At 53.4% G+C, this 22,399-nt stretch overlaps 5 protein-coding genes, 1 long non-coding RNA gene and 2 other non-coding genes across 8 annotated transcripts; 4 read left to right on the top strand and 4 right to left on the bottom strand.

The window, feature by feature from the left end:
• Window positions 1-1,248: 1,248 nt before the first annotated feature.
• On the bottom strand, window positions 1,249-5,247 carry MSRB1 (methionine sulfoxide reductase B1). Its single transcript, XM_090277264.1, has 4 exons — window positions 5,101-5,247; window positions 3,229-3,377; window positions 2,770-2,884; window positions 1,249-1,891 (listed from the first exon to the last, which is right to left on the bottom strand). Exons 1-4 carry the CDS (start codon window positions 5,153-5,155, stop codon window positions 1,860-1,862), a joined length of 351 nt encoding a protein of 116 aa, XP_090133390.1. The 5' UTR covers window positions 5,156-5,247; the 3' UTR covers window positions 1,249-1,859.
• Window positions 5,248-5,613: 366 nt separating this feature from the next.
• RPL3L (ribosomal protein L3 like) lies at window positions 5,614-12,017 on the bottom strand. Its single transcript, XM_090277263.1, has 10 exons — window positions 11,975-12,017; window positions 11,302-11,494; window positions 9,943-10,111; window positions 8,605-8,740; window positions 7,529-7,715; window positions 7,274-7,434; window positions 6,969-7,070; window positions 6,381-6,476; window positions 6,039-6,158; window positions 5,614-5,755 (listed from the first exon to the last, which is right to left on the bottom strand). The coding sequence occupies exons 1-10, from the start codon at window positions 11,975-11,977 to the stop codon at window positions 5,699-5,701; spliced, it is 1,224 nt and encodes a 407-aa protein (XP_090133389.1). The 5' UTR covers window positions 11,978-12,017; the 3' UTR covers window positions 5,614-5,698.
• Window positions 12,018-13,912: 1,895 nt separating this feature from the next.
• On the top strand, window positions 13,913-16,376 carry NDUFB10 (NADH:ubiquinone oxidoreductase subunit B10). Its single transcript, XM_090277262.1, has 4 exons — window positions 13,913-14,167; window positions 15,400-15,538; window positions 15,755-15,894; window positions 16,216-16,376. The coding sequence occupies exons 1-4, from the start codon at window positions 14,020-14,022 to the stop codon at window positions 16,323-16,325; spliced, it is 537 nt and encodes a 178-aa protein (XP_090133388.1). The 5' UTR covers window positions 13,913-14,019; the 3' UTR covers window positions 16,326-16,376.
• A 61-nt stretch (window positions 16,377-16,437) lies between these two features.
• RPS2 (ribosomal protein S2) lies at window positions 16,438-18,482 on the bottom strand. Its single transcript, XM_090277261.1, has 7 exons — window positions 18,163-18,482; window positions 17,988-18,077; window positions 17,606-17,713; window positions 17,181-17,354; window positions 16,938-17,097; window positions 16,642-16,733; window positions 16,438-16,559 (listed from the first exon to the last, which is right to left on the bottom strand). Exons 1-7 carry the CDS (start codon window positions 18,337-18,339, stop codon window positions 16,479-16,481), a joined length of 882 nt encoding a protein of 293 aa, XP_090133387.1. The 5' UTR covers window positions 18,340-18,482; the 3' UTR covers window positions 16,438-16,478.
• LOC150009465 (small nucleolar RNA SNORA64/SNORA10 family) lies at window positions 17,420-17,553 on the bottom strand. The gene has a single exon (XR_016511603.1). It is a non-coding gene; the product is annotated as a small nucleolar RNA SNORA64/SNORA10 family (small nucleolar RNA).
• Window positions 18,483-18,517: 35 nt separating the features above from the next.
• Window positions 18,518-19,123, top strand: LOC150009462 (uncharacterized). The gene is made up of 2 exons (XR_016511172.1): window positions 18,518-18,774; window positions 19,028-19,123. It is a non-coding gene; the product is annotated as an uncharacterized LOC150009462 (long non-coding RNA).
• Window positions 18,837-18,960, top strand: LOC150009463 (small nucleolar RNA ACA64). The gene has a single exon (XR_016511620.1). It is a non-coding gene; the product is annotated as a small nucleolar RNA ACA64 (small nucleolar RNA).
• A 1,296-nt stretch (window positions 19,124-20,419) lies between the features above and the next one.
• RNF151 (ring finger protein 151) lies at window positions 20,420-21,886 on the top strand. The gene is made up of 3 exons (XM_090279177.1): window positions 20,420-20,586; window positions 20,890-20,986; window positions 21,422-21,886. The coding sequence occupies exons 1-3, from the start codon at window positions 20,420-20,422 to the stop codon at window positions 21,884-21,886; spliced, it is 729 nt and encodes a 242-aa protein (XP_090135303.1).
• Window positions 21,887-22,399: the final 513 nt, after the last annotated feature.

The following is a 22,399-nucleotide window of genomic DNA, read 5'->3' as shown; positions in this document are numbered from 1 at the left end:
CAATGCAATTGCTGCTTTGACTCTGCTATTATGGTAACCACACCCACCTTGTCACTGGCCATTAAGTGTACCTCCACTTGGACCCTGACATCTCACTGTGTTTAGGTTTCCCAATTCCATGGCAGCAGCTCTCTTGTCAGTTCTAGCCTACACTGAAAAGTGATCACAGAGCTCTTCTGGGATGCTGGTGCTCCCCTCACAATGGCGGTAAAATGTGTGTCCCCCAGACACTCCCAGCTTGGGTCTTAAATGACAAATCCACTGTAACATTCCAATCTCCCTAAGCCTTTGGATATCTTTCTCTAAAGTGGACTAAGATAGGTCTGGCATTTCAACTCCATTTAGTGTGGGCCACCTTGGGCTGTATTTCAGCCAACTAAACTCTGTCAGAACCCTATCTAACCTCAATATTAAATCCAGAATCTCTGCTCAGTGAGCCCGTATCAATAAATTCAGCCTGGTCCAACTTTATGTTCTTTCCACCATTATCCCACCCCTTGATATTTATTCCCATACACATTCCCCAGATTTGTCATTATAAATTGCAAAAATCATGTAGTTCTTTAGTAAAGCGCACCTCCTAATAGGTCACATTTTGCACCTCCCCCCACAGGGCCCAGGGCATGCCAAGTGTGCCTTTGCTTGTGCTGTGCCTCTGCCTGGGAAGCTCCTCCTTGCTTCCCTCACCTGTCACTGCCAAGTTGTGATGAGTCCTCCTCAGCATCCTCCTCCCTGACCACTGGAGGCAAACAAAGCGCCAGCCCCCTAATCACCCCCTCCACAAATCCTAGCATCATTACTCCACTATAGGCCCTTCTCATAATATGACATGAATTTTCTGTCTCCTCAACTATGCCATAAGACCTTGCGGGCCCCATCTGTCTTGCACATGGCTACAGCCCCAGCACCGAGGCTAGAACCTGGCATGAAGCAGATGCTCAATAAATATTTATGAAACAAATGAAACAACTGTGCAAATCCTGACCCTTGTATCCTGGCATCTCTGATGTTGTTAATAAACAGAGCAGGACTGGGTTTTATTTGCTTATTCGTCTCCGCCTAATTACTCCAGAGAGGATCCCAGATTGCAAGAGCTTCAGCACATGTGCGGGCAAGCATGGTCACTGTGCCCTGGGAAGGTGTGGACTGCAGACTGTGAGCTCCAGGGCCCCCAACCTTGTACAATCAAGGTAATGAAGCAATAGATGTTTTCCTAAACCCGAATGAGGCAAGAAGCAGCCACACAGATTGTGAAACAGAGATCAGGATTTCTCTTATTGTAACTAAGAGACCAATGGTCTTTGCCCTCAGCCCGCTCCCCTCACAGGTCACAGATCATCAACACCCTGGCTGCCTGAAAGGGTTTAACCAGAATGAATCATGCAGTGACTGCGGTTGGAGCAGCTGGCTGGGACCTCCTCCATTTGCATTCTGTCTCCTAGCACAGCTTAAGGGAGATGGGCACCAGCTTTGGTGAGGGCCAGAGTTCATCTTAGCATTGGGCCCTGCAGCTGTGAGTCCCAACAGGCAGGGAGAGGGCAGTGGGCTGAGGAGAAGTAATGGTGGGGCACACTGCCACTCACAGATGAGCCAGGCCTAGAGCCCACCTACATGAAGCCCAGATGAGCTCAAAGCCAGGTCCTCCAGGCCCGTCCTGGCAGCAACATATGAGCCAGAAGTGGCCATCTAACACTTTTCCCAAGGAGAACTGGTGCAGAGCCAAGGCCTTGTGAGCCATCCTGATGTTTCAGCCACCAGCCCCCTCCTTGTCTGAATGTCTGGGGTTCCAATTCCAAGTTAGGATGGCCAGAGTGTGGCCACCATGCAGTACCCAATTCGGATGGTGGAGGGCTGCCCACCTACTTCCCCTGGGAGGCAGAAGTTTCTTTGTCTGAAAGAAAAAAGGAGGCAAGAGAAAATCAATTCTTGCTCAATTATGTTTCAGATGCCATTCTCTGTGCTAACCCCCTCCACTCCAGCCTGCAAGCTGGGGGAACCAGGAGGACCCAGACACCCAGCTTAAGGGAGTCTGTGTGCCCCATCACAACCCAGAGCCTCTTCTTCCTACATACAGACAGAGGATGAATATCTAACTACAAAAGGACAAAAACATCATCGAACCTTATGCATGAGCCCCTACGGACACCCTAGTTTAACCCCCAGTTAGGGCTGTCAACAGTCCTGTTTCACAGAGGATGAAACAAACTAGGGACTGGCCACAGTATTGCAGGTGGCAAGTGAGATGCTGGGATTTGAGCTACAAAAATTTGGGAGGAGTCCTGAGGGTGGCTGGGTGTGCAAACAGACGTGTGGTGATTTGTGAGCATTTGTGTGAGCAGGAGAACAAAGGCTAGAGAACACTGAGCTCAGATAAAATGCAGGAAAATGAAATACAGCTTCCCAAAACAAACTATGAATAATAATACTGCCAACAGGAGTGCATATTTGAGCTATTACTACGTGCCCTGCCTCCCACTCCAGTCAGTGGGAAGAGCCAGGCTTCTGGAGAAAACCCTTTGCCACATCCACCCTCAGACATCCCTTTTAGGGACACATGTAATCAACCAGGCACAGGGGGCAGGACATCTGATCCTCCGTCCCTGTCCTGCAGCTATTTTTTGGGGGTGGTTCTGGGCAGTCCTGGGCATCATGCTTTGGTGCCCCCATGCTTTGTCACTGTCAGTGGATGAAAATAGTGTGCCCCCTGCCCAGGGCCTCTAAAATGTGTGACAGGCCTGTCTGTGTCCAGCTGCCTGATGGTAAGCTCACCTTTAGGGACAAACTTCAGCGAGCTGCTGAATATTCAAAAGCGTGACTGCCCCTGCTTAGGGCCATCATTCAGGAACTCATGTCCCAACCCATTGCCACACCTGCCACAGGAGACCTGGGAGGAGCACAAAACAGCCACGTGAGCTTTCAGCCAAAAAACCAGCCACAGCAATGTCCCCTCCTGCCACCAGCGGACAATGTCCACGCCAAGCCCATTTCCCAAGGTAACTGCTGGCAGGAGATGCTGACCTCCATCCTGGAGCCTGTGAAAGAAAGTCATCCTATTTTCCTGTTCCCACCAGGACCCCAACCTCTCCCAATAATCTGAGGTGGCAGCTTCCCTGGCTGAGGCCAGAGGCCTGGGATAGACAGACTCAAAGCCCCTAGAGCTGCGGGGGTAGCAGAGGAAGGAAGGGGTGGCCAACATTCTCCTTCACACCCCCTACTGCTACCACTCACCTTTAAAGCTTCAGGCCGATTGTGCTCTGGACGCTTGGCCACACTGTCAGCATGGATAGTCTCAGTGAAGGCTGGCCATGGGGACGAGTGAGCATACTTTGCACGGCTAGAGAAGAGCTCGTAGCCACACTTAGTGCACACATAGATACCTGGAGGTGGAATGAGAGGCAGAAGCAGAGATGCTGCTTCTTTGACATGAGCTCCCAAATCCTTGGATGCAGTATAAAACAGCACTCTCCCCACTCGCAGAGCGGGCTGCACATCTCCCCCATACCCCCACCTGGGTGTTGAATTTGTGGAGAAGACATACCCCTGAACTCACATTTGGTGGTTCTTGGTATGTGCCGGAGATCAGGAGAGTCACTTTTCACACTTATCTTACTGACTCTTCTCAACACCCCTCTGATGCAGACCTACCCATTGTACAGATGAGGAACCTGAAGCTCGGTGATACAAATCACTCAGATGTGCAACCAGGAAGCACCCAGGGAGTCTGGTGAGGACATAGCACTCCCACCCCTCATAGGCACCACACAGTTGGGGCTCTGACAGGGCCAGCACGACCACCTATCCCCGCTCCGTCCCCAAGTGGCTGTCCTGCAGCCCGGCGAAACCTTGAGCTAGATCCCATCCACTGGCCTGCTCTCTCTGCCCGAAGAGAACGGTCTCAGAGAAAAGGCCTCCAGGTTAGACAGGGGGCACAGGAAGACAGAGGACCAGGGAGAACAGGTTTTAATCTATCCTCAAAAGATCACTTTAAGGGCTGAAGAAAGGTTGTGAAACTCACTTGCAAAACAGGAACAGGTACCCCTTACCCACTGCCTGGCCTGGGGAGAGCCTCCCTTGGAGTTTGTGAACTACATGGCTTTTACTAGTAACTGGAGGAGGAAGCAAAGAGACACCAGAAGCTGCTATGGAAGTGGAGTTACCACTCCTGGCTTGGCAGAGCAGCCTTAAGGTCCCATAGCCAGAGGGTCTCAGGGGAGGGTTTTGCCCAGAGGGCCTTATGTCACATTTGATATCCATAAATGCTCAGTGTCAGAGCCTAGCCTTTTAGAAAGCTGATACCCGACAGATCCCCATCCTAAGTAAGCTGCAGTCTTAGTCTTGCCTGTGGCATGTTTTTACCAAATTAGTCCATTACCAGGCAGCACAGCCCAGAACGGTACTTACTCCAGGGCTTCTCAAAGTCTGGCGGGGGACTGAGGGTTGCCAAGACACAAACCACGCCCGCCCCCAACCTCCAACCCCGCTCAGGCTGTCCGGTCAAAGGTCACTACACTGACCACTGGTGACCTAGTGGCACTCCTGTTACCCAACCCCAGGGCTCTGAGATGGGTGGGGGAAGCACTTGGGCCAGCACATTCTAACCCGAACAGGACGTTCAGGGCTTGCCGGCTCACTCCACGGGTCCCAGAAAAACGGGAGGGGAAAGGGCAGGGGTCACATCAGAGAAAGCGAGCAGCCGCCAGGAAGGGCAGTCCTATCACAGGAGTTGCCCCTGGACAAGACCTCCTTCCACCGCGTCCCTCTTACGTCCAGATCCTGATCCGGATCTCCCACCACCCCCACGTACTCAGACCCCACAGATTCCTCCCGGAAACGGCCACGCTCACACTCAAAGTCTTTCCTCCTCGAGGAGAGTGAATTCCTCTTTCTAACGCCCTCCTCCCCTCAAGTACCCCTACTGTCCGAGCCCCCAGACTCCTCTTTCCTCCGTGATCCCCTTTATATGCGCTCCTTCCCACGCGATCACACTTGCCCCCGCCCCATTCCCGGGGTTCCAAGGCTCCATCACCACCCAAGAGCAGAGACGCCCCGTCTAATGTGCGCCCCCTCCCCGCTCCTCTCCCAGGAAGTCAGACGTTGTACCCGGATCAAAGTGGTTCTGGAAAACCTCGCCCCCGAAGAAGCTGCAGAAAGACATGGCGCGATGGGACCGCAGTACGATCGTTGTAGCTTCAGCCAGATCTGAGGCCACCGACCTAAGAACTCTCGGCCTGCGCCCAGCCCCGAGGCACCGCCCCCTCCAGAGGACCAATCACGCCCAGGAACGCCGGGACACCCCTGCGGGGCCCGCCTCCAGAGGGCCGACCCCTTCCCGCGTACCAATCGCGACGAGGGTTCCGGTTTCCTCCTGCCTGAGGCCCTGCACCCTCCAGAAGACCTACCTGCTCAAGTCTTCCCAGCAGGCCCTGCCCACTGGCGACTCCTAAGAATCACCCCTGTGCTGCGTCCCCGAGGCCCAGCGCCAGGCTGCGCCGCTGAGCTGCGTTGGGTTTGGGAGTGGTGGCCGAACCGGGTGTGCTCTCCCTTCCCCGCGCTCAGACCCATGCCACACCCCTTCCACCGGCCTTTCGTTGCCCTAAACTCAGACACTACGGGAAGAGTTGCCTCCAGCCTTTATTAGACAAAGGGGACAGGTGGAGGTAGCGCGCGCTTCTTTCAGGCTCGCTCCATCCCAATACACCTACAAGTCTCCTGAGGTCTCTGACTTTTCTTTCTCAAGATGCTTCTTCTGGGGACCCTGTGGGGGTAGGGAGCAGGAGGAGCGTTAGTCACAGGGATCTGGCTCAGAATACTGTCCTCGGCCAGCCGCTTGAATTACCCAGAGCCAACCCTACCACCCTCTGCCACCATCGTCCCTCCCCTACCTTCTTTTCCAGCAAGAGTCAATGCCCAGGTCTGGACTCCTAAAAGCCCCTCCTATGGTTGAGTGTGAGGGCATCCCGCCACCCCAATTTGAGCTTCGCTATTCTGGAGCAGGGGGGATGTGAAGTCTGAGCTCCAGAGAAAGGAAAGGAACTCACCATGAAGGCTCTCTTCTCTTGGGCTGTTTGGAAGCGGCCATGTCCAAACTTGGAGGTGGTGTCAATGAACTTTAGTTCAATATTCTCCAGGGCCCGGCGGCTGTGGTGCACCAGGAGGGACTGGGGATCCGGGAGAGGAGAGCTTCAAGATGGAAGTCCCCACCCCCTCCACTAAACCCCAGCCCACCTACCCATCTTCTGTCAGAACCCCTCCATTTTTGCTCTCCCCATCCCGATCCCTCTTCAAAGCAGGCTAAAGGACAAGGCAGGACAGCCACCCACTCCTCCCAAAGCCCATGAGGCTCCTGCTCCCCAGCTCCCCAACACACTGACTGCCCTGACCTTCCTCAGTGTGATGACCCGCTTCTTGGTTCCCGCGATGCAACCCTTCAGCATGACGAAGTCGTTGTTGACTTCCCCATAATGAGGGAAGCCACCCTGTGAGGATGTGTGTCAGGGTCCAGACTGAGTTAAAGGGCAGCTGAGAACCCTGGGAGAACTCCCACACTCTGCTGTAACAGGAAGGAGCCACTGGTGGCTCCTGGCCAAGGGGTGAAATCCTCTATCACTGACCAAAGCAGTATCTGAGCCCACCCAAAGCCTTCTCCTGCAGTATCTCATTTAACAATCTGCATTTCACACAGGGGAAACTGAGGCTCAGAGGGGTGGAGTCACATGCTCCAGCACATACAGCAGCTGGAGTTCAAACCCAGATAGCCTGCCTCCAAGGTCACAGTCAGAGCTGCTGCATTCTGCACCCCATGACAGCAGCTGGAGTATAAGCTATCTGCAGAGGAGCTCAGAGAGGGGTTTGTTCCACCAGGCAGCTGCTTGGTGGAGCCTAAGTTCTTGTGACATTGCAGCACCCCGCACCCCTGTCCCACACATGCTCATCAGGCCCCCTGAGCCAAACTGCCTGCCCACCCTCACCAATGGCGTGATGGACTTGTCGGTCATGTCGTAGCTGGTGGATGCATTATTCTTAACCAGCTTCCCATCCTCTGTGTGCAACCCCCGGCCAATGCGATAGATCTGTCAGGAGAACGGGGCACATTGAGGGCAGCAGGTGGCCTCTGGGGCCAGCAATATGTCCACACCCATCAGCTGTGGGCTTAGACCCAGGCACTGGTGGGTTCATTTCAGAGCCTTTGGGGGGCCAGGCAGTATCTGGGTCATTTACTCCACTGACTGGGGTCTGGTCGCAACATCCCCCTGCACCAGGCCTTTGGACACACCTTCTTATTGAGCTCTGTGCGGTGGTGGTAGCCCTTCTGCCCAGCCCGGGCGATGGAGCAGCCCACTCGTGCAGGGTGCCAGGCACCAATGCAGGCCACCTTTCGAAGCCCCTTGTGGGTCTTCCGAGGCAGCTTCTTGGTGTGCCAGCGGCTTGTGACCCCTGCAGGGGGGAGGTACTGGTGGCTGAGAGGGCAGTCTGGCCTCCATCCCCTCCAGGCAGCCTTCTGGGAGCTGCCCTCTTCACCCAGCCCTACCTTTGATGCCGCGGCCCTTAGTGACAGCAATGACATCAATGACCTCACTCTGACTGAACACACTGTGCACCGGCACCTGCTTCTCCAGTCGGGCCTGTGCCCAGGCCACCTTCTCAGCCACTGTGCCACCATTCAGCTGGACCTCCATGATGTGGGCCTTCTTCTGCCGGAAGGGCAGCAGCTTCATCTGCAGGACACAGCATGTCCAGTCAATTCCCAGAGGGTGAAATCCCCCATTTGAAGATTCAGTATAACCAGCTAGTTACCCTTAGCACGCTTGCATGCCTGCATTCATTCAGCAGTTATCCCCATGCCTGGCCAGGCAGGGTCTAATGTAATCTGTTTCATGTTTTTAAACATCTCTAGCTGCTGCTCTATGAGGCGCAGGCTGAAATCAGGTGGGGATGCACAGGTAGAAGCAGGAATACCATTAGATCACAGCATAGTGCTCAACAATGAGTACTTATGGAGCACCTCTGCATACAAGGCTCTTGGTGGGTTCTAGGGACACAACACTGAACAGATGGCCCCTGCCTCACTGGAGCTCAAGGGAGATGGAAATTAACTAATGACACAGGTAACCAGGAACTGCAAGTGTGAGAGTAACTGAGCAGGGGGTGGGAGGAGGGAAGAGTGTCCTTGCTCAGGACCTATGAAAAGCTTCCCAGAGGACTAGATGCTAAGGAATGTTCCAGAATAAGCCAGAGGGTAACCTGTCAGCCCACATCAAACCAGACCCTATGTACAGATGTGGGTTCACACACACACTTGTCCCAGAACCCACAGGGAGGCAGCTAGCTGGCCTTCCATACTGAACATTTAGTAGACAAGCCAAGCGCTTTGGGGCATTTCAAGGCCTTGATTGACCACTGGCATGGCCGATACCCCACAGCCCTCCGAATGCACTGACCCTATCTCATCCCTGGATCTGCAGGCAGCCAACCCTTTGGTCCTGTGCCCAGGGCTCATGGTATTTTTAGGCTGACATTTGCCAGGGCTCCTTCAGGCTGAGGTGAAGGAGGGTGAGCCCAGGGATGAATCGGCTGACTGGCTGTGACTGGGGCTAGGGGACTGACCTGGGTGTGGACAATGACCCGAATGACCTTGCAGTACTTCTTCATGGCGGCAAAGTCTTTCTGAAGCTGCTTTTTGCCGTCGGCATCGCGCCACCTCTTACAGGCTTTGGTAAAGGCTTTTTTCTTGCTCTTGTGCCTGAGCCACACACAGAGGATGCTCAGAGGGGCCAGCTCTGGGGTGGTTCCCCAGGGCTCTGCCCACCTGCCACCCACCAAGCATGGGTCTTAGACCAGTAAATGTCTCCTTCCTTCCTCCTTTCCTTCCCCGGGGGAGGCCACTGCCAGGCCCTCCCTAGAGTCTCTGGGCTGGCTCCAGGCTGTCCCTCCCTCTCTGTGCCTCAGTTTCCTTCTCTGTAAACTGAGCATTCTCCCTTCCTCCTGGGGCCTGAGGTGAGTGGCAGATGTGCAGGAGGTTTGGGAAGGGCCATGTGGGCCACCTGCCCACACTGATATGCCTGCTAATCTCACTTCTGAAGCAAACAGCTGGTACTGTACATTGTTCCTAACACTCACTGGAAATCTGGATGGTGGGCACTATTATCCACTTTCTACAGATGAAGAAGCCAAGGTTCACAAAGCTCAAAATTCCCTGGATGAGGGGCAAGTCGGTAACAATAATAATAGAGAAAACGAGGTTAGCTAGTGTTCACCGAGCACTTCCTCCATGCTGGGCCCTTCATCCACTTTGCTCATCTAATCCTCACAGCAGCCCCAAGATGCAGGGGCCACTCCTGTCTCCATCTGTTGGTGTCTGTGGCATGCCTGAAGGTGACAGGTGATACAGGCTTTAAGAGGTCAGACACCTTGCCCGTAGTCACACAGCCCGCTCTGACTTTAGGGCCCATAGAGGGCCAGGGCTGGGCTGTGCCTCTGCCCACATAAGGAGGAGTGTGCCTGTGAGGTTACTCAGGCAGGGGAGGAAGGGTGCCTTCCCTTTCAGGACTTGTGCCAGGGAAGATTTCAGACCTGAGAATGCCCTTCTCTCTGATGAGACCAGCTTGTCATTTGGCTGTTGCCCTTTTCACCCTGGATGCTAGGAAGCTCGGGTCCAATTCTGACATTTCATCAAATTAGTTCCTTGATTAACCTTGAGGATTAGAATACCTGCTTCCACTTTTTCCTCTGTCCCAATTTCCTCTCCAGCCTGCTAATACTCATCTTTTACTGAATTAAAAGCATCCCTTCACACACTCACACATACTTCCCTGCCTTCCACACACTGTTGGCACTTCTCCTCCTACCCAACCCCATCATTCCAGCACAGAGGTGGGGGGTGAAGGGCCCACCCATCCCCAGCGGTTCCACCAGCCCACACAGGGTCCACCGCAGGGCCCTCACCAGTCCTTGTAGAAGCGCCGGCGGCACTCATCACTGAGGTGTTCTGCAAAGATGGTCTTGAAGGTCCTCAGGCCTCGAGGGGTGGCCACATAGCCCACGATGCCCACCACCACCAGCGGTGGCGTCTCCACAATTGTCACAGCCTCCACCTCCTCCCGCTTGGAAATTTCTGGATAAGACCCAAAGATGGGCATGGTGGAGAGCCTCCTGGGCCCATGGGAAGGGGGATAGAGTGGAAGAGCCAACTGCCTCACCCCCTGCCTGAAGGAGGATAAAGCACCACAGCCTAGGGGCTGCTGGGGACAGAGGACCTATCAACCAGAGCCCTCGCTGACCTCCAGCTCCCCGCTTTTTCTCTCCTTGCTGTGCTGTGGCATGGAGCAGCTGCTGGTCAGACACTGAGCTCTCAGGCAAGCCTTCTTTTCCCTGCCTCAGTTTCCCCACCAGGCCATCTGGGAATGGGCTAGGAGAGCAACAGCCACGGCAGCATTCCCCAAAGGGTGGGGTCAGGCCTCCTTTAGTGAGGCACAAATGATCATTTTTTAATTTTAATGCTTATAAATGTATGTTGATGAGTTCAAAGAAGAAACCTATAACTTGTCCAAAATGCACAATTTTATAGATGTTATTACTGAGGCTGATACAAAGTAAAAGAAATATATGTTTAAAAAATATATTAGGAGAGATAAAAAGCAGGTGAGTGGTTGCCAAAAGGTTGGGGAGGGGTGACTGTGGCTATAAAAGGGCACCAGGGGAACCCAGGTGAGGATGGAATATTCCAAGGTGATGGGTACACACATCTCCACAGAGCCATATAGAATTAGATATACATGCATGCACACAAATATAGCTGGGGAAGCAGGGGTTAACAAACATCCTATTGTGACCTATAGCTTTACAAGAGGTTTCCATCAGGGGAAACTGGGTGAGGGGCGCATGGAATCTCTCTATATTGTTTCTTACAACCATATGTGAATTACAATGATCTCAAAACCATATATAATTAGATGCCTGCCTTTAACTCCTAGCTACTCCACTTACTAACTAGGCCACTGGCAAGTTTTATTTATAACTGCTCCATTTCCTCATCTGGAAACTAAGGGCAATGACAGAACCCACCTCAAGGGGTGGCCACAGGCCAGTGTCAGATGGTCATCACTCTGACTGCCATTTCCACAAGCAGGACCTCTAACTGCCATTTACATGGGCAGGGTCTTGCCCTTTCTGGGGCCATTTCCCCTCTTGAAGTCCAAGTCTGATCCCTAGCATTTGAAAGTTTCTCTAAATCTTCTGGCAGTGAGGGGTGTTCTGTCCAAATTTCCCCTGCCCCCCACCATGTGTCCCTCCGTGGTCACTCACTGAGCCCCGGCCGATGCATCTCTCGCAGAGTGTGTGTCATGCCAGCCTTGTAACCCAGGAAAGCTGTGAGGTGCACAGGCCGGCTGGGGTCATCCCGAGGCCATGTCTTCACCTTGCCCCGGTGCCGGCGGCTCCTCTTGTGGGGCAGGAAGCCCAGATGTCCATGCCGAGGGGCAGAGAACTTTCGGTGGGACTGGGGACAAGATAAGATGGAAGTCAGAACTGGGGTCACCCTGGTGAAATGGCTAGATGGTCCCAGGGCCCAACCTGGAGAAAGGAGCTATAGACTCCAGATTGTGGCTTGGTGGCCTTCAGTGTCTTCATTTGCCTGCAGGAAAGAAGGTTTGCCCAGGGACAGTGTCTTATGAAAGGAGCCAGCACCAAGCCCTTCTCACCCACAGGCTTCCTGCCTTAGTGGGCTCAGCCTGGCTGGGCCCAGAAGAGGAAGGCCCACATTGTGCTTAGGGCTACAGAGACAGGGGACTGCTGCCATCTGTCCATCTCCTTGCATGTTCTAGGCCTGACAGGCCGAGCTCTGGCCCTTGCAGTCCCCTCCAATCCCCTACTCCTTCACAAGCCCAAGGATTATCCCTGCTGGGGGAGACTCCAGAGGCCCACCTGCCCCTCCCCAGGAAGCTGGCTTGCTCCAGCTCCAGTCCCCCAGCCCACTGACCATGGCGGCTAGTCCCTGCAGGTCAGAAGAGAAAGGGCCTTCCTGCCAGGTGCTGGAGGTCGAGTGGCAGGGCCAGGACACGCAGCAGCCAGGTCCCAGATTTAGCCCCTGGCAGGGAATTTTGGTCATCTCCCATGGCAGGCGTGGGCTCTGGTGCCAGGAGAAGGCTTGGCCTGGGCGGGGCAGTAGGGGGACATCAAATGAACAGCCTGGGGTGGAGACACTTGGAGCCAAGGCTGGCCTTCCTTTCCTCAAGGGCCCTGGGAATGGGTCACACCCACTTTGTTTTCTTTCTTGTGAGACTCACCCCCAGGACAGGAACAACTTGGCCTGATGAAAGGCAAGGAACCCAGGCTGGGGGGCTTATTTCATGCAGCTGCCCAAGATAAGGGTTTGAGTCCAGTTTGCTGGCATTGAGGCAGAGGAGATTCCTGTCCTGTCTTGTCCTGAGTGCTGTGAGCCTGAGCTGGGGGTGATGGTGAGGGTTGACTCTGTGCCCAGAGGCTCACCAGGGTGCTGATTCAATATCAGGATCCCTTGACTGTAACAGCTGTGATACTAGAACATTTAAATACTTTTATGAACTGAACTTTTGAATGAAAATGGGATTGAAATCTTTTATCTTTTGATTCAAAGACTATAGGTATAAAGTTCTGAAGCTGTAGAAACAGAGTTTTATAGGCCTAAAATGTCTCTGAGAGTCTGTGGATTTTGCATGACTCAATGCTGAGATCCTGTACTATTAAAATGTCACAATTCTTTATTTTTGTGGTTTTTGAATTACAAAGCTACTTTTAATACTTTGAGGTAACCCCTTCTACCACAGGAGTGTTCCCAGGGAGAGAGGCCACCTGAGGGAAGGAAGCACAGAAGAGAACAATGTAGGTTCAGCGCAGAGGGAATGCCGCTGGTGCTAGAGTGCTACAGGACACTCTGTGGTGGGGCTGGGTCCAGGCACACAGGCCAAGGGCAAGAGGTTTGGAATAGAGCCCCAGAACTACTCAGGTTCTTTCTTCTCATTTGCCTTTTTCTGCTTCTGCTGCATGATCTTTGAGTCCCTCTGCTCCCAGGCAGCAGCAGAACGCCATCACCTTAGCACCATCAGGGTATCACGGCGATGGCAGCAGCTCAGCCCTGCCTCCATTGGGACCCCTCTTGCAGTCCCATGTTGCAGATCAATCTTATGATTCTTTGGGTCTGAGAGTGTATATTTTTAAAAGTTCATGATTTAAAGAGTTCATGTTTCTGTGACTCCAAATTCTGTGTGTCCAGAGAGTTGATGGCTGTATCCCTGGGGCCAGCCCTTGGACAGGAAGTGACCAGCACCTTCCCTAGTGACCACGAGGGGCCATGCCAGGTGTGGAGATTACAGACGGTAGCCAGCAGGGCTCTAGGTAGTGGAGGTGCCTCAGGAGCACAACAGTGCTCAGGGCCAGGATGAAACCATCAGAATGGGACCAGAGCACCCTGTGCCCAGGATAGAAGCCACTTCTCCCTGTAAGTGGGGGCCTCGAAGGGCAAGCCCTGCCTCTTGCTCTGCTCCAGGCAAGCCCCCACAAGGCCAATGGCAGGCACAGTGGAGTCCAGGGAGGGCCTGGAGGGAATGAGCAATCCAGGAAGGCATCCTGGAAGAGTACTTAGCGTTATTTGTTTGCTCTACCGTCTTGAGTTCTCCAGAAGAGCACAGCTGTGTCCATCTTGTTCCTTGCTGCACTTGGCACGGGCCTGCACGTCGTCGGAACTTAATAGTTCACTTATTTCTCTGTCAGTCTCCTTTTGAATGTAAGCAAGGACGCTCCATAGAGGCCGATGCCGCCTGTGTAATGGCGCTTCAGTCCCACGAGGGGGCGCCCGCGCTCTGAGGCGTTGCCAGAGCCCACACACAGGCGTGTCGGGAGAACAAGTCCCGTGGTGCCTCGCGGGCGCCTACCGCCCTGCGCAGGCGCAGCCGCCCTGGGGCGTCCTCTGCTGCGGACGAACTAGGTTGCGGGCAGAGGGGGGGCCGGTACTTCGTGTCCTAGAACGATTCCGCCGTGAGCCGCGCCATGCCGGACAGCTGGGACAAGGACGTATACCCTGCGCCCCCGCGCCGCACGCCGGCGCCCTCCCCACAGACCTCGCTGCCCAACCCCATCACCTACTTGACGAAGGCCTTCGACCTCCTCGTGGACCGGCCTGTGACCCTCGTGAGAGGTACGGGCTACACCCGGTCCTCGCCGCTGTCCGGTACCCCGGACCCCGTAGCCCAGCCTGGACACCCCGCCGCACCCCGGGCTTCGCCCTCATGACTTTCCGGCCGCAACCCGTGGCTCTTACTCGAAGATCTGTGGGCCTTGTCGCGTACTTAGAAACCCCCCACTGCAGCCCAAGGCTTGCCTCCGGGGACTCCCCCTCCTACCTCAGTGCTCTCCGGCCCACACCGCTTGGGGAACTCTCCACGCACTCCTGGTTTCTAACCTCGCCCAAGTATTGGGGGTTGTTTGCTGATGGTAATCATTGTGTCCTGGGGCTTGTTAAGACTCCAGTCTCTCTTCAAGCCTTGCATCCTGCTTAGTGCACAGTAGACGTCAGCAAACGGGTATTGAAATGCAGGGGTTCTCCACTAACCCTCTAAATGCCTGCAGAATGACCGGGATGGTCAGGTGATGGCTGAGGTCCCCTGAACCTAGACGTGCTGTGACTTGTGGTTGTTGCCCAATTTGTGGTTCAGCCAGCCCCGTGGGAGCAGCAGCAAGAGTATGCTCTGCTCGCAGCCACTATTGTACCAGGCGACCCATCCATGTATTTAACTAATTTCATTCATTCAACAAAACCTTTGGGATGCATAGTGTGCTCTGGTGGCTCTTTTGCTAGGGAGGATCAAGTCAGCAAACCAGACTCCCAAGGTCTGGAAAATATACCGCAATGGGCCCGCTCCCTCTTTTTTGTTGTTGTGATTTCCTAGAAAATGGTTTACGTCCGGGTTTCACTTAGGTCCGACTTGTTGATTTCCTATGGGGAAGTTTAGGCCAGGTCAGCAGATGAGAATCCCTGCTGATGGCCCCTGCCTACACAATGATAGTTGGCTGGTAGGTAGGGTGTAGCAATGTAGGCTTGCAGACCCTGGATTCTGAATCCTGCCTTCCCTCTGTGCTTCTGTAAATTAAGAACCTGCCCCATAGGGTTATTGTGGGGACACCGTAACAGGAAGTTCCTTAAACCTAGACATTACCATTGTAGCTCAGTCTTTCCCATGACTGTATGTGCCAGCCCACCCACAAGAGTCCACTTGCCAGTCTTTATACAAGTTTGGAATATACGGGAAACCTGTGTTTTTCATGTTTACATGTCCCATGGCTTATGAAAAATAAAGCTAAGAGCCCATCTAAACTGTGACCTGTCCAAACCAATGGGGCCTTTGAGTCTGGGGTGTTTTCTCTCCACAGAGTTTATAGAGGAGCAGCATGCAAAGAACAGGTATTACTACTACCACCGGGAGTTCCGTCGGGTGCCAGACATCACCGAGTGCAAGGAAAAGGATGTCTTGTGCATGTTTGAAGCAGAAATGCAATGGAGAAGAGACTAGTATGTTCTGCCCTTGACTGAGTGGGAATACTGAGCCTTGCACAGCAGCCATATCATGCTGGGCCATCATTCCCTGGGGATGCCATAGGATGATCAGCCAAAATCCTGGGAATGGTGGGACCAGACTACAGAGCTCCTGCTTTCCTTCTCCTCTCCTTGGGTATAGGGAAAGGATTCCTTGTAAACCACCTTTTTTTTTGTTCCTTTTTCTTTCAGCAAGGTCGACCAAGAAATTGTCAACATTATCCAGGAAAGGCTGAAGGCCTGTCAGCAGAGGGAAGGTGAGAGCTACAGGCAGAACTGTGCCAAGGAGGTGGAGCAGTTCACCCAGGTGGCCAAGGCTTACCAGGACCGTTGTAAGTGAGCCTCATCCTAGCCTGACCCCTGCTTTTTTGCTAGCCAACTCACCAGCCCTCTCTATATTCCAGTCTCCACAGTTGTGTGCTTAAAGTTGCTAATAAGACAGTGGTTTTTAAATCTATGTACCTGCAATGGTTCCTACAAATATCATTGTCCAAAGCCTTGCAGGGTGTAATGGAATTATCACTGTGCCTCAGGTTTCCTTCCTGCTCAGTGTGTGTCTTGGCTGTTTGACTTTCCTTGCTGCAATGAAGACCCCTTTTCCCATCATGGGAGAAGTGGCCCATGACTCCCCTTCCCCCCACCTCTTTTCCCAGATCATGACCTAGGGGCCCACTATTCTGCCAGAAAGTGCCTGGCAAAACAGAAGCAAAGGATGCTTGCGGAGAGAAAAGCTGCTAAAGAGGCTGCTGCTGCTACCTCCTGAGTCCCTCTCACATGATTGTCATTACTGTTAAATAAAGAGTACTGAAACCTGTTTTTGGTGTCACCTTCAGCACTTGACCTTGACACACTAATGAATGAACGGGAGACAATGGTTATTAACAGGCTTAATTCACTTTATTTTCCTTGTACAAAATTATGTGGTGGCCACAGCTGGAGCCTGGGTCCTCTGCACAGAAACTCTGGTGTGGGTCTTTACAAGATGATCAGTGAATTCCTAGAAAGACAGACAAGGCTTTAGTTGTAGTCAGACACACACTGCACTTATATAGATTAATGAGGTGGTGAGCAGACAATACCTGATAGGGAGACTTGGTGAACACAGTCTCTTTCCAGAGGTCTGGGGTGAGATAGCTATAAGTCTTAGAGATGGCATCAAAGGTGGCCTTGGCTAGAAAAGGGAAGAGGATTAGTGGATTCATCCAAAATAAGACACCAGGTGTAGACAAAAACTGTCCGACTCTAAAGAAGCTAAGGCCACTTTGAGCTGGTCTCCTGTGTTTTTAGGGCTTTCCTCTCCCTGAAAACATGCCACCACCCACCCAAACTGATTAAGGAGAGCTAAGAGACCATAGCCCATATGTAGGTCCCTTACCAAAGTTGCCCAGGGTGGCAGTGCAGCCCCTGGCTGAGGTATAGCAGTCATCGATACCAGCCATCATCAACAGCTTCTTGGGCACAGGGGCTGAGACAATACCAGTGCCCCTGGGGGCAGGAATGAGACGCACCAGCACAGAGCCACAGCGCCCAGTCACCTGGAAGGGTTGAAGAGTCAAGGCTGGAGTAAGAGGGAGTCTGCCACTGAAGGCCCCATTAATCACACCACCACCCAGCCTACCTTGCAAGGGACGGTGTGGGGCTTGCCAATCTTGTTCCCCCAGTAGCCTCGCCGCACAGGGACAATAGAGAGCTTGGCCAAGATGATGGCCCCACGGATGGCAGTGGCTACTTCCTTTGAGCACTTAACACCCAGACCAACATGTCCATTGTAGTCCCCAATGGCGACAAATGCCTATGAAAAGACTAAAGTGGCTGGTGGTCCACTGCCCTGCACAGCATCACTAACCACTGCTTAGAGCCTGTTGCGCTCCTCCAGGAAAGAATGACCACTGTGAGGCCAACCTGAGGTCCTGAGGAGATCCTTTCTCTCTCTCCCCATTACGAAAGTCACACGTGTGCAAGCAAGTGTAACTACGCAGAGCCGAGAGAGTTTTACAAAGCCCCTTGGCAGACACAGCCAGCAAGACAAGACAGCTGGCATACCTTGAACCGGGTCCTCTGACCTGCACGTGTCTGCTTTTGCACAGGCATAATCTTCAAAACCTCGTCCTTAAGGGATGCCCCCAAGAAAAAGTCAATGATCTCAGATTCCTGCAAGATATGGTTTGTAACAAAAATGTTTAAAATATCAACATTGGTCATCAGGAGATTTCCCCTGGCTTCCTAGCAGAACCGGTATTCTGGTTGACCAGTCTATTCTCTCCAGGCTGATTAAACCTACACATTCATAACCTCTCAAACAAAGCCCGGAACCCCTCAATGGCCCAGCGATAGATCTCATTCTTCCACCCTAGGCCAAATGAGCCTCCCCAAGGTTATACCTGCCCAGTGACCCAACAAGAGAAAAGTGAACCCAACCCGTTACCTTGATGGGCAGAGAAAAAAGATAGATCTCCTCCAGGGACTTGATTTTCATGTCCTTGACCAGGCGGCCCAACTTGGTGACGGGGATCCACTGGAAATGTAAAAAGCGGCGATAACAAAAGCAGACTGCACGGTGCCGTCCACGGGCCCATCTCACGCGCACGCTCTGGACCTACCTCCTTGTCCTCGGCCTTGCCTCCGCGAGCTCCACGGCCTCGACCCCGACCCCGACCCCGGCCGCGACCTCGGCCCCGGATGCCGCTGCCAAATCCTCCTCGGAAGCCGCCGCGGCCTCCCATTCCGGGGCCCCCGGGGCCTCCAGGCCCTCCCGCAGCACCGGCGTCATCCGCCATTTGCTGAAGTGAACGACAAAAAAAAAAAAACCCAGTCAATGAGATCTTGGCATTCGCGATCACCTGGACTTGGGCTCCCGCTCGAGACTGGGATCACGTCAGTCGGATGTCCGCGGATTCCCAACGCTCAGGCCCTTGAGTCGCAAAAAAGAGCATAAACACTCACGTGTTTCCTGGAGGAAAAAAAAAAAGAGCCAAGAGCCCGCGGAGGGAGTTTTTGTATAGCGCCAAGTGCCGCGAGAACTACACTGTACCGCCTTGATCGCGAGTGGGCCAAGGATCTATAAGATAGCCTGTGATTGGCTTTGTGTGGCCACGCCCCTGCTGATCGTGCATGCGCCTGCGCGTCTGCGAGTCCAAGGCCCCGGAATCTGTGTGACAGCGGAGTGCTATAAATGCTGGCGCAAGTCACAGCCGCGCCTCTTTGGGCTACTGGTAGGTCCCTTAGTTTCTTTCTGTGTCTTTATACTTTGCTAGGTGGTGGGCGGGAGGTCGGCGTTGGTTGAAAATCACCTTCGGCTTTGCCTGTGACCGTGGGTGAGATTCGGCGCCCAGAGCCACCAGGGGCCTCAGCTCACCACCTACTCGGTGTGGGGAGGTGAAACCCAGGCCCCGACACGCATTGCGGCTTCTGGATGTCTCCCGCGTGCTCTGGTGTCAGATTCCTGATTCTGTTTTCTGTCCGCAGGACGCCCGGATTCCCAAGCCTGAGGCCGACGCCGCCAGGACCGTGGGGGGACAGGGGAATCGGCTCTCCTTATCTTTAAATAAAGCTTTGGTCTAACTCTTGCGTGTGGGAGTTTTTGGTAGCCCACCCGTCAGTCTGGAAAATGCATCTGTTAACTCTGGGATCAATGTGTGGTCTGAAGGGGAGACCACTGTGCTCCACCTTTTTCTTCTGGGTAGCCCTATTTTGCTTTCGGTGCCACACAGGGTGTCTCCAGGGTTGACGGCCACACCCCATACATTCCTCATCAGATAAGTAACCTGAGCTAGATGGGAGTCAGGTTGGGCCTGCTAACCACTAGCAAGGTAGAATGTAAGATTCACAGTTGAAACAGTGGCTCCCTATTGCATTCAGAACATGGTTAGGGACTTTAGAATTTGAAGGGCTCACCACTCAGTGGTATGGAAATGCACTTCTCTGTACCTTACATGTGGGAACTTGTTGGTTTCTCAGGTTGAAATAGATTTCCCCATGTCCTTATACGTCTGCCCAGATGGTCGGAGCCTACCTATTCTGGGAGGCTTTCCTACAGGCTAGCACTTCCTGCTATAGTACTGCAGTTTGCATGGGAATCTGGTCTTCATTTCCCTAGTTTGTATCCTGGAGCACCATGAATCTTAGATCCTAAAGCCCCTGAGCTCTTGGAGATTAGCCACCTGGGGAGCACTATTTGAGAAGGGAGAGGAAAGCAATTGCTGCATTCCTATTGAAGCTTCGATTTTCAGTAAACTACCCCCAGAAGGTTGGTTCCAGGCCTAGTGCTGCTTGGCGATCAGCTGTCAGCCACCATCAAGGCAGGGGCTTCAGGGATCTGTCCCAGGTCTGGGCTACACTATCCCTCATCCGTGCCCCTTTAGGGAAGGGAGCAAGAGCCAGATGGTGCAGGGTTCCAGTGGGCCCTGGGCCAGATTGTGATTGGCCCGAGTTGGACAATGCCACTGTGATGTCAGCCCTCTCCCCCTGTGAAATAGAGGCTCTTTGGCCTCAAGGGTCAGGAGCTGCTGTCCAGACACAGATCATGGTGAGCCCAAATTCCTTTTGCCTCTAGCCCTTATACTGGTGCCTAACTCCAGAAACTTGCCCAGAGATGGACCCCAATTCTCACACTAATGGTAGACAGGGAGTTAGTTACAAGGACTCTGGCCAAAATAACTCCAGGCCAAGGCTAGATTCCCCAGCTGGGGATTAATATTCAAGGGTCTTGAGCATTCACAGCTGCCTCCTCAAAGTGGGTGCTGACCGAACCCTCCACTTAGAGCTCTCATGTGGCTCACCTCCCGAAAGCTTGCTGGGGTCTCCCTCTGGGCATATGGAGTGGGTGGGTGGCCAGATTTAGGTCCCAGTCAGGCCCTGATGGTCGCCTGGCCTTTGCAGAGTGACGGGTATGATATCAACCTCTTCACCAGTCCTCCCAACAGCAACTTCCTGTGTTCTGTCTGCCATGGGGTTCTCAAGAGGCCAGTGAGGTTGCCATGTAGCCACATCTTCTGCAAGAAGTGCATCCTTCGGTGGCTAGCCAGGTGCTATTAGGTTCCCAAGAGGCTGGGAAGGCAGGGGTGGGAATGAGGGACATTTCTGTAACCCAAGACAGAGGAAGGTCTGCAAAACACTAAGTCATCATGGCCATAAGATTCAGCTACTAAATCTGGGATGCTGAAATATGTGGCTCCCTAACTCTGTGGTATATGCAGCCCCTGGCCCAGTCCTCAGAGCTGAGAGCTCTATAAAGCCCTCTCATGCTTCTTCCAGATAGAGAGAAGGGATAAACATGTTGCTGCCACTTGCTCCTTTCCCAATCCTAACACCCCACTCATGCTTCCTAGACAAAAGACCTGTCCATGCTGCAGAAAAAAAGTGAAACGTAAAAAGATTGTCCCTGTGAATAAACTGCGAAAGACCATTGGTCGCCTGGAAGTTAAGGTAGCTCAAAGTACCACTGCCACCAACCTCCTTAGCCTCCTTGGGGGGTGGGGCAGAACCAAGAAGGGAGCCAAGGAGAATCCCATCCTCGTAGAGAACTAAGGGTTTCAGTTTCAGCAATACAGACTGCAGACTTGGGGTCTGGCATACATATAACCCTCTAGACCTACCCAGCCATGTACCTCTCTGTTTTCCAAGCCTCAGACCCTGACCCCCAACTCTCAGAGATCTAGATTCTTCCCACCTCCAAGCATTTGTCCAACCATCCCCCTCTCTCCACATCATTGGTGCCATAGAGCTGGAATGCTTCCAGTTACTTCACTGGCTCACAGTCAGTGGAATATCATGGGTGGGGAATTTTTGCAGGGTGGGCAGCTCATGGGCTGTCGATGCCCAATCTGGTTTGGCTCAACAATGCTCTCCCCCACCCCTCAGTGCAAGAACGCGGAAGCTGGCTGCTTGGTGACGTGCCCCTTGGCACATCGCAAGGGACACCAGAACTCATGTCCTTTCAAGCTAATGGCCTGCCCCAATGAAGGCTGCACGGCGCAGGTGCCACATGAGGCCTTGGCCGAGCACCGGCAGCACTGCCAGCATGGCACCCAGCAGCATTGCCCCCTAGGCTGTGGGACCACCCTGGACCTGGCAGAGCATGTACGCCACAACTGCCACCACGAACTGTGGCAGGAGCGCAGCCGGACCCTGGCACTGTGCCTGTTACAGCATGCGCACAAGATGCACCGCACCACCAACTTCTTCTGCCGGCAGTTGGCCCAGCTAAGAGACTTCCTGGAGGACAACGCACAGCCTGTTGGCCCTCGGCAGGAGAATGCGGAGGCCGCCCCAGAAGGCAGCCTTGGGGTTGAGGTGTGGGGGGTCCAGGGCCAAAGCACATTGTAAATTGAGGGGTAAATAAACATGAGCCCTGACCTGGCTCATTCTGCTCCGCAATCTCTGTGCTTGCCAACCCTACCTCTCCAGGCACTATTCCCGTCATCTCACAGGGACATTTTGGCCTCCCTCCCTCAACCTCTCCCAAGTTCGACACTGTCTGTTCTCCCTGCCCAAAGACTCTTTTCCCCACTCTCATTTCTCTGGCTTCTTTCCAACTCAAATGAATGACTCCTTCCAAAGGTTTTTTCCCAGGCTTCTTCCCAGTTACTTTCTACCAATTTGCTTACCAGCTTCATAGCCAGTAGTATAACCAGCTCAAAATCCAGAGCCCAACCCAGGCTGGTGTGACTCAGTGGACTGAGTGCCGGCCTGTGAAACAAAGGGTCACCAGTTCAATTCCCATTCAAGGCATACGTCTGGGTTGCAGGCCGGGTCCCCAGTTGGGGGTGTGCAAAATACAACCACACACTGATGTTTCTCTCCCTCTTTCTCCTTCCCTCTCCAAGAATTAAATAAAAT

This window comes from Furipterus horrens, unplaced genomic scaffold (genome assembly GCF_987537825.1).
Source record: "Furipterus horrens unplaced genomic scaffold, mFurHor1.1.pri manual_scaffold_5, whole genome shotgun sequence".
Taxonomy (NCBI): Eukaryota; Metazoa; Chordata; class Mammalia; order Chiroptera; family Furipteridae; genus Furipterus; species Furipterus horrens.
The sequence above is the reverse complement of the archived record's forward strand: the minus strand, read 5'-3'. Positions and strand labels throughout refer to the sequence as shown.

Bases quoted from the DNA above. Each gene is read 5' to 3' on its own strand.
- RPL3L (XM_090277263.1), bottom strand. The intron at 7,716-8,604 runs GTCAGTCCCCTA...TGTGTCCTGCAG, and splicing joins GGGTCATTGTCCACACCCAG to ATGAAGCTGCTGCCCTTCCG. The intron at 7,435-7,528 runs GTAGGGCTGGGT...TCCCCCCTGCAG, and splicing joins TAAGGGCCGCGGCATCAAAG to GGGTCACAAGCCGCTGGCAC.
- RPS2 (XM_090277261.1), bottom strand. From the start codon at position 18,339: ATGGCGGATGACGCCGGTGCTGCGGGAGGGCCTGGAGGCCCCGGGGGC. The intron at 17,098-17,180 runs GTAGGCTGGGTG...CAACCCTTCCAG, and splicing joins CCCACACCGTCCCTTGCAAG to GTGACTGGGCGCTGTGGCTC. The intron at 16,560-16,641 runs GTATTGTCTGCT...CTGTCTTTCTAG, and splicing joins TCACCAAGTCTCCCTATCAG to GAATTCACTGATCATCTTGT.
- NDUFB10 (XM_090277262.1), top strand. From the start codon at position 14,020: ATGCCGGACAGCTGGGACAAGGACGTATACCCTGCGCCCCCGCGCCGC. The intron at 14,168-15,399 runs GTACGGGCTACA...TTCTCTCCACAG, and splicing joins GCCTGTGACCCTCGTGAGAG to AGTTTATAGAGGAGCAGCAT. The intron at 15,539-15,754 runs GTATGTTCTGCC...TTTTTCTTTCAG, and splicing joins ATGCAATGGAGAAGAGACTA to CAAGGTCGACCAAGAAATTG.
- RNF151 (XM_090279177.1), top strand. From the start codon at position 20,420: ATGGTCGCCTGGCCTTTGCAGAGTGACGGGTATGATATCAACCTCTTC. The intron at 20,587-20,889 runs GTGCTATTAGGT...CATGCTTCCTAG, and splicing joins ATCCTTCGGTGGCTAGCCAG to ACAAAAGACCTGTCCATGCT. The intron at 20,987-21,421 runs GTAGCTCAAAGT...CCCACCCCTCAG, and splicing joins TTGGTCGCCTGGAAGTTAAG to TGCAAGAACGCGGAAGCTGG.